The sequence below is a fragment of the Nerophis ophidion genome, linkage group LG06, assembly GCF_033978795.1.
Source record: "Nerophis ophidion isolate RoL-2023_Sa linkage group LG06, RoL_Noph_v1.0, whole genome shotgun sequence".
NCBI lineage: Eukaryota > Metazoa > Chordata > Actinopteri > Syngnathiformes > Syngnathidae > Nerophis > Nerophis ophidion.
In genome coordinates this window covers 42,727,515-42,744,169 of record NC_084616.1, presented here as the reverse complement: position 1 = coordinate 42,744,169, position 16,655 = coordinate 42,727,515, and the positions used below count along the sequence as shown (strand labels likewise).

The following is a 16,655-nucleotide window of genomic DNA, read 5'->3' as shown; positions in this document are numbered from 1 at the left end:
TCAAAACAAAATTTTCGCAAAATATGACTTTTTTGCCTTTTTGAACTGAAATTTGACCCCCTTAAAATGCTTCGAAGTGCAAGTTAGAGCTATACAATGCCAAGCGAAAGCATTTTATCAACAACATCCAGAAACGCAAATCTATAATTTGACCCCCTTAACATGCTTCAAAACTCACCAAATTTTACACACACATCAGGACTGGTGAAAATTGCCATCCAATAAAAAACCAAACCCCAAAAATGAAAATTGTGCTCTAGCGCCCCCTAGGAAAATAAACTGATTAAACTGCTTGTAAATTCTATTAGGAATGTCGTAGAGTGATGAAACAAAAACTTCTATGGAGGTCTGACTAAGATCGGGACTCGGGACACGGCGGCGGCGGCGGCGGCGGCGGCCAACGGCGGACCCGACCAACGCTGCTTGCAGCTTTAATTATTCTTATTATTATTCTTTCTTTCTTCCGCACCGATACTCGCATATGCGCTGTATTTTGACCCACTGACCATGCCTCAAAGCACACCAAATTTGACACACGCGTCGGTGAGGAGTTTCTTCCTAACATATTAGGGACCCGAACCAGAAAAATCAAAATTGCGCAATAGCGCCCCCTAGGAAAAGACAAAAAATGGATTGCTTGTAACTTCCGGTAGGAATGTCGTAGAGACATGAAACAAAATCCTCTATGTAGAACTGACCTAGACCTAAATTCCCCATCAGAAACTCCTATACCCAAAATCAACAGAAATTTTGCAAAACCCTTTCAAAGCAAAATTTTCACCAAAAATGCTATTTTTGCCTCTTTGAGCTGTAATTTGACCCCCTTAAAATGCTTCAAAACTCACCAAACTTGGCAGACACATCAGGACTGGCAGAAATTGTGATCTAATGAAAAAAGAAAATTCTAAAACTCAAAATTGGGCTCTACAAAATTTTTGGAATGAAACACAGAAAAAACTGCTTCTAGGAAGAAAACACAGACAAAACTGCTTGTAACTTCCGGTAGGAATGTCGGAAAGACATGAAACAAAAACTTCTATGTAGGTCTCGCTTAGACCTACATTTTAATAACTGACAGCTAGCAGAAAAAATCAACAGGAAGTTGGCAATTACCCCTTCAAAATAAAAGTTTTGTGAAAACCTGTCACCTTTTTTCAAAAGTTATCTCCTCTGAGCGCGTTTGTCGTTTCGGCTTCAAACTCGCACAGGAGAGAGTTTGAACCCTTCTGATTAAAAGTATAGATCAAAATTTTGATAAGTTTTAAGGGTTGGATTTTACGCGCCTTCAAAGATCCCCTGCGCAAATTTTCCTAAAAAAGATAATTTTTACCTCTTTGAGCTGTAATTTGACCCCCTTAAAATGCTTCAAAACACACCAAACTTGGCACACACATCAGGACTGGCAACAATTGCGAGCTGATGAAAAAACCAAACCCCAAAACTCAAAATTGTGCTCTAGCGCCCCCTAGGAATACAACACAGACAAACTACTCCTAGGAAGATAACAAAGACAAAACTGCTTGTAACTTCCGGTAGGAATGTCGTAGAGACATGAAACAAAAACCACTATGTAGGTCTGACTTAGACCTACATTTGAATAATTAACATACTTTGGCAAAAATCAACAGGGAGCTTGATATTTTCACTTCAATACAACAACTGCATTACTTTCACAATGCATTAAATAGTGTCACCAAGGCTTCTCCTGCCGTGGGGCTCGGGGGCAGCAACCCAAGGCGCGCTCGCACCTTCGCACCCTAATTTGACCCCCTTAACATGCTTCAAAACTCACCAAAATTGACACACACATCGGTATGGAGCGGCAGACCAACTTATTAAGCAACCAAACCCCAAAAATTAAAATTGCGCGCTAGCGCCCCCTAGGAAGAGACAAAAAACAGACTGCTTGTAACTTCCGTTAGGAATGTCGTAGGGACATGAAACAAAAACCTCTGTGTAGGTCTGACTTAGACCTACATTTCCGTTAAACACTTCTATACCTAAAATCAACAGGAAGTTGACAAAAACCCCTTCAAAACAAAATTTTTTGCAAAAAATGCCTTTTTTGCTCTTTGAACTGATATTTGACCCCCTTAAAATGCTTCAAAGTGCAAGTTAAAGCTATACAATGCCAGTGAAAGCCATTTATCAACAACATCCAGAAACGCAGATCTGTAATTTGACCCCTTAACATGCTTCAAAACTCACCAAATTTTACACACACATCAGGACTGGTGAAAATTGCCATCCAATAAAAAAAGCAAACCCCAAAAATGAAAATTGTGCTCTAGCCCCCCCTAGGAAAATAAACTGATAAACTGCTTGTAAATTCTGTTAGGAATGTCGTAGAGTGATGAAACAAAAACTTCTATGTTGGTCTGACTAAGATCGGGACTCGGGACACGGCGGCGGCGGCGGACCCGACCAACGCTGCTTGCAGCTTTAATTAGGGTCCGCACTGCCAGCAAAGGACTCTGTCCTTTGCCATGGCAAGGACCCTATTGAATCTGCTTTGTTTTATTATTAGGGTCCGCCCTGCCAGCAAAGGACATAGTCCTTTGCTAAGGCAAGGACCCTATTGAATCTGTAACGTTTCTTATTATTATTATTCTTCCGCAGCTTTGAACCCTAATTTGACCCACTGACCATGCTTCAAAACTCACCAAATTTGGCACACACATCGGTAAGGCTTGGCAAAAACACATATTAAGCAACCAAACCCCAAAAATGAAAAATGCGCGCTAGCGCCCCCTACGAAAAAAAAAAACCAGACTGCTTGTAACTTCCGGTAGGAATGTCGTAGAGACATGAAACAAAATCCTCTATGTAGAACTGACCTAGACCTAAATTCCCCATCAGAAACTCCTATACCTAAAATCAACAGAAATTTTGCAAAACCCTTTCAAAGCAAAATTTTCGCCAAAAAACGCTATTTTTGCCTCTTAGAGCTGCAATTTGACCCCCTTAAAATGCTTCAAAACTCACTAAACTTTGAACACACATCAGGACTGGCAGAAATTGTGATCTAATGAAAAAAAAAAAAAAAAAATCTCAAAATTGGGCTCTAGCGCAATTTTTCAATAAAACACAGAAAAAACTGCTTCCAGGAAGAAACCACAGGACAAAACTGCTTGTAACTTCGGGTAGGAATGCCGGAAAGACATGAAACAAAAACTTCTATGTAGGTCTCACTTAAACCTACATTTTAGTAATTGACAGCTAGCAGAAATAATGAACAGGAAGTTGGCAATTACCCCTTCAAAATAAAAGTTTTGTGAAAACCCGTCACCTTTCTTCAAAAGTTATCTCCTCTGAGCGCGTTTGTCGTTTCGGCTTCAAACTCACTCAGGAGAGAGTTTGAACCCTTCTGATTAAAAGTATAGATCAAAGTTTTGATAAGTTTTAAGGTTTTGATTTTACGCGCCTTCAAAGATCCGCTGCGCAAAGTTTCCTAAAAAATTTCATTTTCGCCTCTTTGAGCTGTAATTTGACCCCCTTAAAATGCTTCAAAACTCACCAAACTTGGCACACACATCAGGACTGGCAACCATTGTGAGCTGATGAAAAAACCAAACTCCAAAACTCAAAATTGCGCTCTAGCGCCCCCTAGGAATACAACACAGACAATACCATAATTTGACCCCCTTAACATGCTTCAAAACTCACCAAATTGACACACACATTGGTATGGAGCGGCAGACCAACTTATTAGGTAACCAAACCCCAAAAATTAAATTGCGCGCTAGCGCCCCCTAGGAAGAGACAAAAAACAGACTGCTTGTAACTTCCGTTAGGAATGTCGTAGAGAGATGAAACAAAAACTTCTGTGTAGGTCTGACTTAGACCTACATTTCCAATAAAAAACGTCTATACCCAAAATCAACAGAAATTTTGCAAAAACTCATTCAAAGCAAAATTTTCGTAAAAATGCTATTTTTGGCTCTTTCAGCTGTAATTTGACCCCCTTAAAATGCTTCAAAACTCACCAAACTTGGCACACACATCAGGACTGGCAGGAAATTGCGATCTAGTGAAAAAAACAAACCTTAAAACTCAAAATTGCACTCTATTGCAATTTTTGAATAAAACACAGAAAAAACTGCTCCTAGGAAGAGGAAACAGATCAAACTGCTTGTAACTTCTGGTAGGAACGTCAGACAGACATGAAACAAAAACCTCAATGTAGGTCTCACTTAGAACTACATTTTGATGATTGATATATTTCAGTTGAAATCAACAGGAAGTTGGCAATTACCCCTTCAAAATAAAAGTTTTGTAAAAAGCCGTCACCTTTTTCCAGACAAAACTGCTTGTAACTTCTGTTAGGAATGTCGTACAGACATGAAACAAATACCTCTATGTTGGTCTGACTAAGATCGGGACTCGGGACACGGCGGCGGCGGCGGCGGCCAACGGCGGACCCGACCAACGCTGCTTGCAGCTTTAATTATTATTATTATTCCGCAGCTTCGAACCCTAATTTGACCCACTGACCATGCTCCAAAACTCACCAAATTTGGCACACACATCGGTAAGGCTTGGCAAAAACACATATTAAGCAACCAAACCCCAAAAATGAAAAATGCGCGCTAGCGCCCCCTACGAAAAAAAAAAAACAGACTGCTTGTAACTTCCGTTAGGAATGTCGTAAAGACATGGAACAACAACCTCTATGTAGGTCTGACTTAGACCTAGATTCCCCATTAGAAATGCCTATACCTAAAATCAACAGAAATTTGGCAAAAACCCATTCAAAGCAAAATTTTCGCTAAAAAATGCTATTTTTGCCCCTTTGAGCTGTAATTTGACCCCCTTAACATGCTTCAAAACTCACCAAACTTGGCAGACACATCAGGACTGGCAGAAATTGCAATCTAATGAAAAAAAAAAAAAAAAAACTCAAAATTGCGCTTTAGCGCAATTTTTCAATAAAACACAGAAAAAACTGCTTCCACGAAGAAAACACAGACAAAACTGCTTGTAACTTCGGGTAGGAATGCCGGAAAGACATGAAACAAAAACTTCTATGTAGGTCTCACTTAGACCTACATTTTAATAATTGACAGCTAGCAGAAAAAATCAACAGGAAGTTGGCAATTACCCCTTCAAAATAAAAGTTTTGTGAAAACCCGTCACCTTTCTTCAAAAGTTATCTCCTCTGAGCGCGTTTGTCGTTTCGGCTTCAAACTCGCTCAGAAGAGAGTTTGGACCCTTCTGATTAAAAGTATAGATCAAAGTTGTGATAAGTTTTCAGGTTTTGATTTTACGCGCCTTCAAGAACCCCTGCGCAAATTTTCCAAAAATATATCGTTTTTACCTCTTTGAGCTGTAATTTGACCCCCTTAAAATGCTTCAAAACTCACCAAACTTGGCACCCACATCAAGACTGGCAACAATTGCGAGCTGATGAAAAAACCAAACTCCAAAACTCAAAATTGTGCTCTAGCGCCCCCTAGGAATACAACACAAACAATACCCTAATTTGACCCCCTTAACATGCTTCAAAACTCACCAAATTTGACACACACATCGGTATGGAGCGGCAGACCAACTTATTAGGTAACCAAACCCCAAAAATTAAAATTGCGCGCTAGCGCCCCCTAGGAAGAGACAAAAAACAGACTGCTTGTAACTTCCGTTGGGAATGTCGTAGAGACATGGAACAAAAACCTCTATGTAGATCAGACTTAGACCTACATTTCCAATGAAGCACTTCTATAGCAAAAATCAACAGGAAGTTGGCAAAAACCCCTTCAAAACAAAATTTTCGCAAAAAAGTCAATTTCTGCCTCTTTGAACTGAAATTTGACCCCCTTAAAATGCTTCAAAACTCCCCAAACTTGGCACACACATCAGGACTGGCAAACATTGCGATCTAGTGAAAAAAACAAACCTTTAAACTCAAAATTGCGCTCTATTGCAATTTTTGAATAAAACACAGAAAAAACTGCTCCTAGGAAGAGGAAACAGATTAAACTGCTTGTAACTTCTGGTAGGAATGTCGGACAGACATGAAACAAAAACCTCAATGTAGGTCTCACTTGGACCTACATTTTGATAATTGGCATCTTTCAGTTAAAATCAACAGGAAGTTGGCAATTACCCCTTCAAAATAAAAGTTTTAAGTTTTGTAAAAAGCCGTCACCTTTTTCCAGACAAAACTGCTTGTAACTTCCGTTAGGAATGTCGTAGGGACATGAAACAAAAACCTCTATGTAGGTCTGACTTAGACCTACATTTCCATTAAACACTTCTATACCTAAAATCAACAGGAAGTTGACAAAAACCCCTTCAAAACAAAATATTTGCAAAAAATGCCTTTTTTGCCTCTTTGAACTGATATTTGACCCCCTTAAAATGCTTCAAAGTGCCAGTTAAAGCTATACTATGCCAAGCGAAAGCCATTTATCAACAACATCCAGAAACACCAATCTGTAATTTGACCCCCTTAACATGCTTCAAAACTCACCAAATTTTACACACACATCAGGACTGGTGAAAATTGCCATCCAATAAAAAAACAAACCCCAAAAATGAAAATTGTGCTCTAGCTCCCCCTAGGAAAAAAAACTGACAAAACTGCTTGTAAATTCTGTTAAGAATGTCATAGAGTGATGAAACAAAAACTTCTATGGAGGTCTGATTAAGATCGGGACTCGGGACACGGCGGCGGCGGACCCGACCAACGCTGCTTGCAGCTTTAATTATTATTATTATTGTTTATTCCGCACCTTCTCACCCTAATTTGACCCCTTTAACATGCTTCAAAACTCACCAAAGTTGACACACACGTCGGTCTACTGGGACACCCCAACATATTAAGCAACCAAACCCCAAAAATGAAAATTGCGCTCTAGCGCCCCCTAAAAGGAAACAAAAAACAGACTGCTTGTAACTTCCGTTAGGAATGTCGTAGAGACATGAAACAAAAACCTCTGTGTAGGTCTGACTGAGATCTACATTTCCAATAAAAAATGTCTATACCCAAAATCAACAGAAATTTTGCAAAAACTCATTCAAAGCAAAATTTTAGCAAAAAATGCTATTTTTGCCTCTTTGAGCTGCAATTTGACCCCCTTAAAATGCTTCAAAACTCACCAAACTTGGCACACACATCAGGACTGGCAGAAATTGCAATCTAATGAAAAAAAAAAAAAAAAAAACTCAAAATTGCGCTCTAGCGCAATTTTTTAATAAAACACAGAAAAAACTGCTTCCAGGAAGAAAACACAGACAAAACTGCTTGTAACTTCCGGTAGGAATGCCGGAAAGACATGAAACAAAAACTTCTAGGTAGGTCTGACTTAGACCTACATTTCGATAATTGACATCCTTCGGCAAAAATCAACAGGAAGTTAAAAATTGCCCCTTCAAAATAAAAGTTTTGTGAAAACCCGTCACCTTTTTCAAATCGAAACTCCTCCCAGTGCGTTTGTCGTTTCGGCTTCAAACTCGCACAGGAGAGAGATTGAACCCTTCTGATTAAAAGTATAGATCAAAGTTTTGATAAGTACTCCGGTTTGGATTTTACGCGCCTTCAAAGAACCCCTGCGCAAATTTTCCTAAAAAATGTCGTTTTTGCCTCTTTGAGCTGTAATTTGACCTACTTAAAATGCTTCAAAGTGCAAGTTAAAGCTCTGTTATGCAGACCGAAAGCCATTTATCAACAACATCCAGAATCGCCGATCTGTAATTTCACCCCCTTAACATGCTTCAAAACTCACCAAATTTTGCACACACATCAGGACTGGCAATAACTGCCAACTAACAAAAAACCAAACCCCAAAAATCGAAATTGCGCTTAGCGCCCCCTAGGAAAAAACCCAGACAAAACTGCATGTAACTTCTGTTAGAAATGTCGTATAGACATGGAATAAAAACCTCTATGTTGGTTTGACTAATATCGGGACTCGGGACACGGCGGCGGCGGCGGCGGCGGACCCGACCAACGCTGCTTGCAGCTTTAATTAGGGTCCGCACTGCCAGCAAAGGACTCTGTCCTTTGCCATGGCAAGGACCCTATTGAATCTGTAACGTTTTATTCTTTCTTTATTAGGGTCCGCCCTGCAATGGCAAAGGACATCCATGTCCTTTGCCATGCAAGGACCCTATTGAATCTGTAACGTTTTCTTATTATTATTATTATTATTCTTCCGCAACTTTGAACCCTAATTTGACCCACTGACCATGCTCCAAAACTCACCAAATTTGGCACACACATCGGTAAGGCTTGGCAAAAACACATATTAAGCAACCAAACCCCAAAAATGAAAAATGCGCGCTAGCGCCCCCTACGAAAAAAAAAAAAAAGACTGCTTGTAACTTCCGTTAGGAATGTCGTAAAGACATGGAACAAAAACCTCTATGTAGGTCTGACTTAGACCTAGATTCCCCATTAGAAATGCCTATACCTAAAATCAACAGAAATTTTGCAAAAACCCATTCAAAGCAAAATTTTCGCAAAAAAATGCTATTTTTGCCCCTTTGAGCTGTAATTTGACCCCCTTAACATGCTTCAAAACTCACCAAACTTGGAAGACACATCAGGACTGGCAGAAATTGCAATCTAATGAAAAAAAAAAAAAAAAAAACTCAAAATTGCGCTTTAGCGCAATTTTTCAATAAAACACAGAAAAAACTGCTTCCAGGAAGAAAACACAGACAAAACTGCTTGTAACTTCGGGTAGGAATGCCGGAAAGACATGAAACAAAAACTTCTATGTAGGTCTCACTTAGACCTACATTTTAATAATTGACAGCTAGCAGAAAAAATCAACAGGAAGTTGGCAATTACCCCTTCAAAATAAAAGTTTTGTGAAAACCCGTCACCTTTCTTCAAAAGTTATCTCCTCTGAGCGCGTTTGTCGTTTCGGCTTCAAACTCGCTCAGGAGAGAGTTTGGACCCTTCTGATTAAAAGTATAGATCAAAGTTGTGATAAGTTTTCAGGTTTTGATTTTACGCGCCTTCAAAGAACCCCTGCGCAAATTTTCCAAAAAAATATCATTTTTACCTCTTTGAGCTGTAATTTGACCCCCTTAAAATGCTTCAAAACTCACCAAACTTGGCACACACATCAGGACTGGCAACAATTGCGAGCTAATGAAAAAACCAAACCCAAAAACTCAAAATTGTGCTCTAGCGCCCCCTAGGAATACAACACAAACAATACCCTAATTTGACCCCCTTAACATGCTTCAAAACTCACCAAAGTTGACACACACGTCGGTACGGTGTCCCTCCCCAACATATTAAGCAACCAAACCCCAAAAATGAAAATTGCGCGCTAGCGCCCCCTAGCAAAAAACAAAAACAAATCGCTTGTAACTTCCGTCAGGAATGTCGTAGAGACATGAAACAAAAACCTCTGTGTAGGTCTGACTTAGACCTACATTTCCAATAAAAAATGTCTATACCCAAAATCAACAGAAATCTTGCAAAAACTCATTCAAAGCAAAATTTTCGCAAAAAAATGCTATTTTTGCCTCTTTGAGCTGCAATTTGACCCCCTTAAAATGCTTCAAAACTCACCAAACTTGGCACACACATCAGGACTGGCAGAAATTGCGATCTAGTGAAAAAACCAAACCTTAAAACTCAATATTGCGCTCTATTGCAATTTTTGAAAAAAACACAGAAAAACTGCTCCTAGGAAGAGGAAACGGATAAAACTGCTTGTAACTTCTGGTAGGAACGTCGGACAGACATGAAACAAAAAACTCTACGTAGGTCTCACTTACACCTACATTTTGATGATTGGCATCTTTCAGTTGAAATCAACAGGAAGTTGGCAATTACCCCTTCAAAATAAAAGTTTTGTAAAAAGCCGTCACCTTTTTCCAGACAAAACTGCTTGTAACTTCTGTTAGGAATGTCGTAGAGACATGAAACAAAGACCTCTATGTTGGTCTGACTAAGATCGGGACTCGGGACACGGCGGCGGCGGCGGCGGCCAACGGCGGACCCGACCAACGCTGCTTGCAGCTTTAATTATTATTATTATTCCGCCGCCTCTTTGAACCTTAATTTGACCCACTGACCATGCCTCAAAACTCACCAAATTTCACACACTCATCGGAACTGGCGAAAATTGCCATCTAGTAAAAAAACCAAACCCCAAAAATGAAAAATGCGCGCTAGCGCCCCCTACGAAAAAAAAAAAACAGACTGCTTGTAACTTCCATTAGGAATGTCGTAAAGACATGGAACGAAAACCTCTATGTAGGTCTGACTTAGACCTAGATTCCCCATCAGAAATGCCTATACCCAAAATCAACAGAAATTTTCCAAAAACTCATTCAAAGCAAAATTTTCGCAAAAAATGCTATTTTTGCCTCTTTGAGCTGCAATTTGACCCCCTTAAAATGCTTCAAAACTCACCAAACTTGGCACACACATCAGGACTGGCAGAAATTGCGATCTAATGAAAAAAAAAAATAATAAAACTCAAAATTGCGCTCTAGCGCAATTTTTCTATAAAACACAGAAAAAACTGCTTCCAGGAAGAAAACACAGACAAAACTGCTTGTAACTTCCGGTAGGAATGCCGGAAAGACATGAAACAAAAACTTCTAGGTAGGTCTGACTTAGACCTACATTTCGATATTTGACATCCTTCGGCAAAAATCAACAGGAAGTTAAAAATTGCCCCTTCAAAATAAAAGTTTTGTGAAAACCCGTCACCTTTCTTCAAAAGTTATCTCCTCTGAGCCCGTTTGTCGTTTCGGCTTCAAACTCGCACAGGAGAGAGTTTGGACACTTCCGATTAAAAGTATAGATCAAAGTTTTGATTACTGCTCCGGTTTGGATTTTACGCGCCTTCAAAAAACCCCTGCGCAACTTTTCCTAAAAAATGACGTTTTTGCCTCTTTGAGCTGTAATTTGACCCACTTAAAATGCTTCAAAGTGCTAGTTAAAGCTCTGTTATGCAGACCGAAAGCCATTTATCAACAACATCCAGAATCGCCGATCTGTAATTTCACCCCCTTAACATGCTTCAAAACTCACCAAATTTTACACACATATCAGGACTGGCAAAAACTGCCATCTAATAAAAAACCAAACCCCAAAAATCTAAATTGCGCTTAGCGCCCCCTAGGAAAAAACCCAGACAAAACTGCATGTAACTTCTGTTAGAAATGTCGTAGAGACATGAAATAAAAACCTCTATGTTGGTTTGACTAAGATCGGGACCCGGGACACGGCGGCGGCGGCCAGCGGCGGACCCGACCAACGCTGCTTGCAGCTTTAATTTTACCTGTTTTGGAAAGTCTTAACAAGCCATTTTTTCTTGTTCCATTGGCAGATAATTTTGCTTAGTTCAAACAAAATACCTCAAATTGTTTATTTATTTTTATTCTTGTTTTTGAACACTGTCTTTTTTGCAGTGTTGGGATGGTTGTATCATTCAGCACAATACATATGCTCCCAGTTGAGCTGGTATATTCATCATAGTCCTCAGGTAGAAAATACTAAGAACAAACTATCATCATGCTTAGTCTAAATTCCGAGCGATGTCTTCAGGCCTAAGTTGGGATCCACTGATTTAAATTTGATTTGGTAATGTGTGGAATTGTTAAAACTGATTAACTTCTCGATTTATGGCCGCCACACAGGCGTGAGACGTGACTTATAATCTAGCATTAACTTTTTTTAAACTCAGAGGCGATTCAGCAGCAGCTAAGTTGCTAAAGTAGCTTACCTCTTGCTCATGGTCGGAGGAGCAGTTTAGAGCATCTCTGTGAGGCGCTGTGTTACTACGCCGGAAAAGTAGTTCCTCTGTGTTAGCTCTTACAATAACAATGCTGCTATAGCTTGGTTAATATGCATGTATATTAATGTTGTTGGCAATTTTGGGGTTTTCTTTTTAGGTGGACAGGATCACTCCCCATCACCCGCATTGTCAGCTGCCTCTTACTAGCAGTTTGTTTGGGTTTTTGTTTTACTATTTAGAACTCTTTAAAAAGGATGACGTGTTCTTGTCTCACATAAGGACTGTGGATGATGGGCTTTTTTTTTTTTTTTAGTTAAAAATTTTAACAAACACTTAACATTTAAATGTAGTACACAACACACTTGGTTATATACCTTATTGTTACTCTTTTTTTTATTATCTTTAAAGGCCTACTGAAACCCACTACCACCCACCACGCAGTCTGATAGTTTATACATCAATGATGAAATATTAACATTGCAACACATGCCAATACGGCCTTTTTAGTTTACTAAATTGCAATTTTAAATTTCCCGGGAGTTTTTTGTTGAAAATGTCGCGGAATGATGACGTGTACGCTTGACGTCACAGACTGTATGGAAATATTAGCGCTGCGCACACACACACAGCGAAAAGGCGTCTGCTTTAACCGCATATTTACACAGTATTTTGGACATCTGTGTTGCTGAATATTTTGCAATTTTTTTAATTAATTATGGAGAAGTCAAAGTAGAAAGATGGAGTTGGGAAGCTTTAGCCTTTACTATGGATCAGAGCGGTCAAGCGAATATGGATCTCGACCAAATGTCAACCAGCAGTTTTCGGTCAGAAAATTGTGGTAAAAAGTCGCCACTTACTGGAGATCAGCTGAGCTTGTACCGTCCATAAAGCTGCCGTCGACTTCCCTCAGACACTGGCCTCAAGACACCCGTGGACACACACTTCTCCGACTATCAGCTACTATTAAACTCACTAAAACACTAGCAACACAATAGCAAGATAAGGGATTTCCCAGAATTATCCTAGTAAATGTGTCTAAAAACATCTGAATGTGTCCCAATGCAATCGCCTTTTTTTTTTTTTTCTAGTCCTTGCTATCAATATCCTCAAACACAAATCTTTTATCCTCGCTCAAATTAATGGGGAAATTGTCGTTTTCCCGGTCCGAATAGCTGTTCTTGTTGGAGGCTCCCATTAAAAACAATGTGAATATGTGAGGAGCCATCAACATGTGACGTCATCGTCTGCGACTTCCAGTACAGGCAAGGCTTTTGTCTTAGCACCGAAAGTTGCGAACTTTATCGTGGATGTTCGCTACTAAATCTTTTCAGCAAAAATATGGCAATATCGCGAAATGATCAAGTATGACACATAAAATGGACCTGCTATCCCCGTTTGAATAAGAAAATCTCATTTCAGTAGGCCTTTAATGTTGTTGGCGATTTTGGGGTTTTCTTTTTGGGTGGACAGGATCACTCCCCATCACCCGCATTGTCAGCTGCCTCTGACTAGCAGTTTGTTTTGGGTTTTTTTTTTACTATTTAGAACACACTTTAAAAAGGAAGACGTGTTCTTGTCTCACGTAAGGACCGTGGATGATGGGCTTTTTTTTTTAGGTTAAAAATTTTAACAAACACTTAACATTTAAATGTAGTACACAACATACTTGGTTATATACCTTACTGTTACTCTTTTTTTATTGTCTTTAATATTATTATTAAGAACGTGTCATGTAGCTTTAAATCTTACTGAAATGTATGTAGATGTGCATTTTGGGTGCTTGTATTTGTTGCACAATCAAACCCGTGTCTAAATAAAGAATCCACTTCAAGCTTTTGCACCGTAACAAAATAATAATATTGAGTATGTGTTTGAAACCCACAGACATATAATGATCCAGAGCCAAAAAGTGCCCAGCAGACAAGCCAGCCCTCCCACATGCTGCCCCCAAAGCAGGCCCTGTACAGCCCCCAGCCCTCCTCACCCTACCTGGGCCCTTCGGGCTCCTTCCCCCTGTCGGACCTCCAGAGCTACGCCGGGCCGCCGCGCCACAGCCTGGCCTCCACCCTCAGCCAATCGCAGATGCTGCCACCCAGCATGAGTGCCTCGCCCCCTTCCCCCTTCCAGATCAGCCCACCCCTTCACCCCCACGCCCAGCTCTCCCTGCACCAGAGCCCCCTGCTCAACCAGCCAATCCGCATGCAGCAGTCGCAGCCAATCATCTCACACCAAATGGGGCTCCAGGCGCCTTTGCATTCCCCTCCTCTCAGCCAACAGGTGTGTGTGCAGGGGTCGGTGCGGGGTTCTTCACATCCATGTTTTCCTTGATAACGTTCCCTCTCTCCTTCAGGGGTTCTCCCACATGCAGGCTGACTACCAGAACAGTGTCGGGGGCTCCCAGTCTCCAGGAGCCCCCAACCCAGTTCATGGCCAGAACCCTGACTGGGACAGTGAATACTGCAACAGGGACTGTGGACCCAACCATTGCAGGTGAGTGCCACACAACACGTCCTAGTTTGCTTGCTGAGAATTGTTTTTTTTTTGTTTTTTTTTCATTTTCCAAAAGAGTCGCTGTAATCACTTGACGGCCACACTATTAAAACTCCATTAATCACATGCGGCCATTTCCCTGTTAAAGCAAGGCACCTCCTTGAAAGTGACACGCAGCAGCCGAACAACGCCATTACCAGCCTTGACATCCAATTAACTTTCCCTGTTTAGTTTAGCACTCTCTGCCTTATCCAATCAAGTTAGTCAAGCGGCTACAAGAGGGTGCTTGTTTTGTCTCACACCTGAAACTCGCTGCTGCTGCGAACTTGGAGTCGCCGGCTTGGCGCCCATGTTGTATGTGGGATGGCGCCCAGAGTCAGAACACGTTTGACGTTCTTTGAAGCGCGTTACTTGAATCAGGGATCGCCAAACTACGGCCCACCAGCGTCCAAAATCCGGTCCGCGTGAAGTGCCAAAATATATAAAAATTAAAAAAAAAGATTTTTTTTTATTTTTTATATCTGTCCATTCTAATCCATTTTCTACCGCTTGTTACTCTCTGTGTCTCCTAGCCGCTCACGCAAATCATATTGTCTAAAAATGCATTTTTCCATCGATAACGTGACATCATCGTGCTCGGAATGTGTGTGTATATATATATATATATATATATATACACACACACACACGTTATGTCAGGAAAAAACAGAGGTTATATCATCCCTACAAGCCTGTTTTGCAGGTTTCCATATAAACCAGGGGATTATATATAAACCACAGAAACCTTGACACATACATACATATACACATGTATACACACATACACATATATATATATATACATACATAATATATATATACATATATTATATATATACACAGACATACACATATATTATATATATATACACACACACACACATATATATATATATATATATATATATATATACACATACATATATATACATACATACATACATACATATACATATATATATATATATATACATACATACATACATACATACATACATATATATATATATATATTTATATAAAATGCCAATATTAGTGTGCTTACCTGATACTTACCTGATGTACTGTATATATAATTGTAATGGTGTTCGCAAAATCGAGCAGCTCTCTAATCAAATGTGTTTAATATTTAGAATGCATTTTAAAAAAAATACATCCATGGTCATGTCTTTCATAATGAATCTGAAAGATAGGCAACAAAAAAAAAGTGTGATTCCTCTTTAAGTCATTTTGAAGCTATAAAATGTTCAAATGGTCGATGTGTCCAATATTTTTATTTCTGACCGTCTAAAGACGCACATGTAGGACGGAGGATTCTGTGTCCATGATGTGTCAGTTTGGGCCTCTTTTTCAAACATGCTGAATAAATTGTAAAATATTCCTCCCAAAACAGTGACGAGTGTTGATAAATCACATTGCGTGTGCTAAATAATTATATTTGCATCATCTCCTCCCAGTACTGCGGGCGTTTTGATCCTCAGCATATATTTTGCATAGTAATAAAAACAGACACACAAAATGGATTGCACGCCTCCTTCTGCTCACTTAACAGGAAATTAATCCACTTTGCACATGTTTAGTACATCAACTTTGTGTGTGCTATCAAGGTTGCACGTGTTTTAGTGCACGCAAACCTTTAGTCAATCGGGCCTTAAATATTCAATGTATTTGTGTGTTTATGGTGCATGCAGTGTTTACGTGTAGTAAAATGTGTGTGTGTTCCAGCAGTGGCATGGGAGCTCGGGACAAGCCGCTCTACCTCACTTGAAGTTGAAAGAGTTCAGCACGTTTGATTCCAGGGAGATCTCCAACATGACATCATCAATATATCCGCTTTAACACCGTTTTGGTTCCTTTTTTTTTTCTTCTTCTTATTCTACTACTTCTGGTGGATTTTGAAAATCCCAAAGACTGCTCCAGCATCTTCACCTATTTGCCAAGCACTTAGATCGGCCACGAGCCTGAGGCACTTTTCTTTTTTCTCTCTCTCTTATCGCTCGACTTTGGCTACTTCTTTTTTTTTTTTTCCGCGGGGGCAGCGAGCTATGAGCTCATGCCAGCCTACTGGAAAGAAAAATGTCCTCTCGGTCTTTTGTTTTGAAATTTTTAGAGATGCTTTCAGGAGGGCGGCAAACTCAGAGCATCCTCGAAGAGAAAGGCTCGGCAGGTGTGCACGTACTTTCCAAAGCATCAACTCCCCTCATGAAGGACTTCCTCCGTTCTTTATTTCTCACAGAGAGATTGTAAATATCACCAAAAAAAACCCAAGCAGACCCCTCCTATGTGTGTATTTAGCTGCAGTCCCTTGCTTTCTTTGCTTTTAACCGTTTGCTGATGAGAAAGCGAGGGGATGAAACGCACTAAAACTTGTGTTCAGTCTTCTCCCCCAAACGAGAGAGAGAGAGAGAGGAGGGG

General features: G+C 40.0%; 1 protein-coding gene and 1 long non-coding RNA gene across 4 annotated transcripts in view; one reads left to right on the top strand and one right to left on the bottom strand.

Moving 5' to 3' along the window:
• The window catches only part of LOC133554739 (uncharacterized), a 77,995-nt gene that overhangs the window by 47,683 nt on the left and 13,657 nt on the right, over positions 1-16,655 (bottom strand). The window lies entirely within an intron of this gene.
• Positions 1-16,655, top strand: part of LOC133554737 (thymocyte selection-associated high mobility group box protein TOX-like) — a 249,231-nt gene that overhangs the window by 231,911 nt on the left and 665 nt on the right. For 2 of the 3 annotated variants that reach the window (XM_061903831.1, XM_061903829.1), the window contains 3 exons: positions 13,596-13,988; positions 14,062-14,201; positions 15,966-16,655. The exon at positions 15,966-16,655 is cut by the window's right edge and continues 665 nt beyond it. In XM_061903831.1, coding sequence (XP_061759815.1) covers positions 13,596-13,988; positions 14,062-14,201; positions 15,966-16,008 — 576 coding nt within the window. In that variant the 3' untranslated portion in view covers positions 16,009-16,655. The remainder of the gene's footprint in view (positions 1-13,595; positions 13,989-14,061; positions 14,202-15,965) is intronic. The other variant, XM_061903830.1, reaches the window with a different exon arrangement.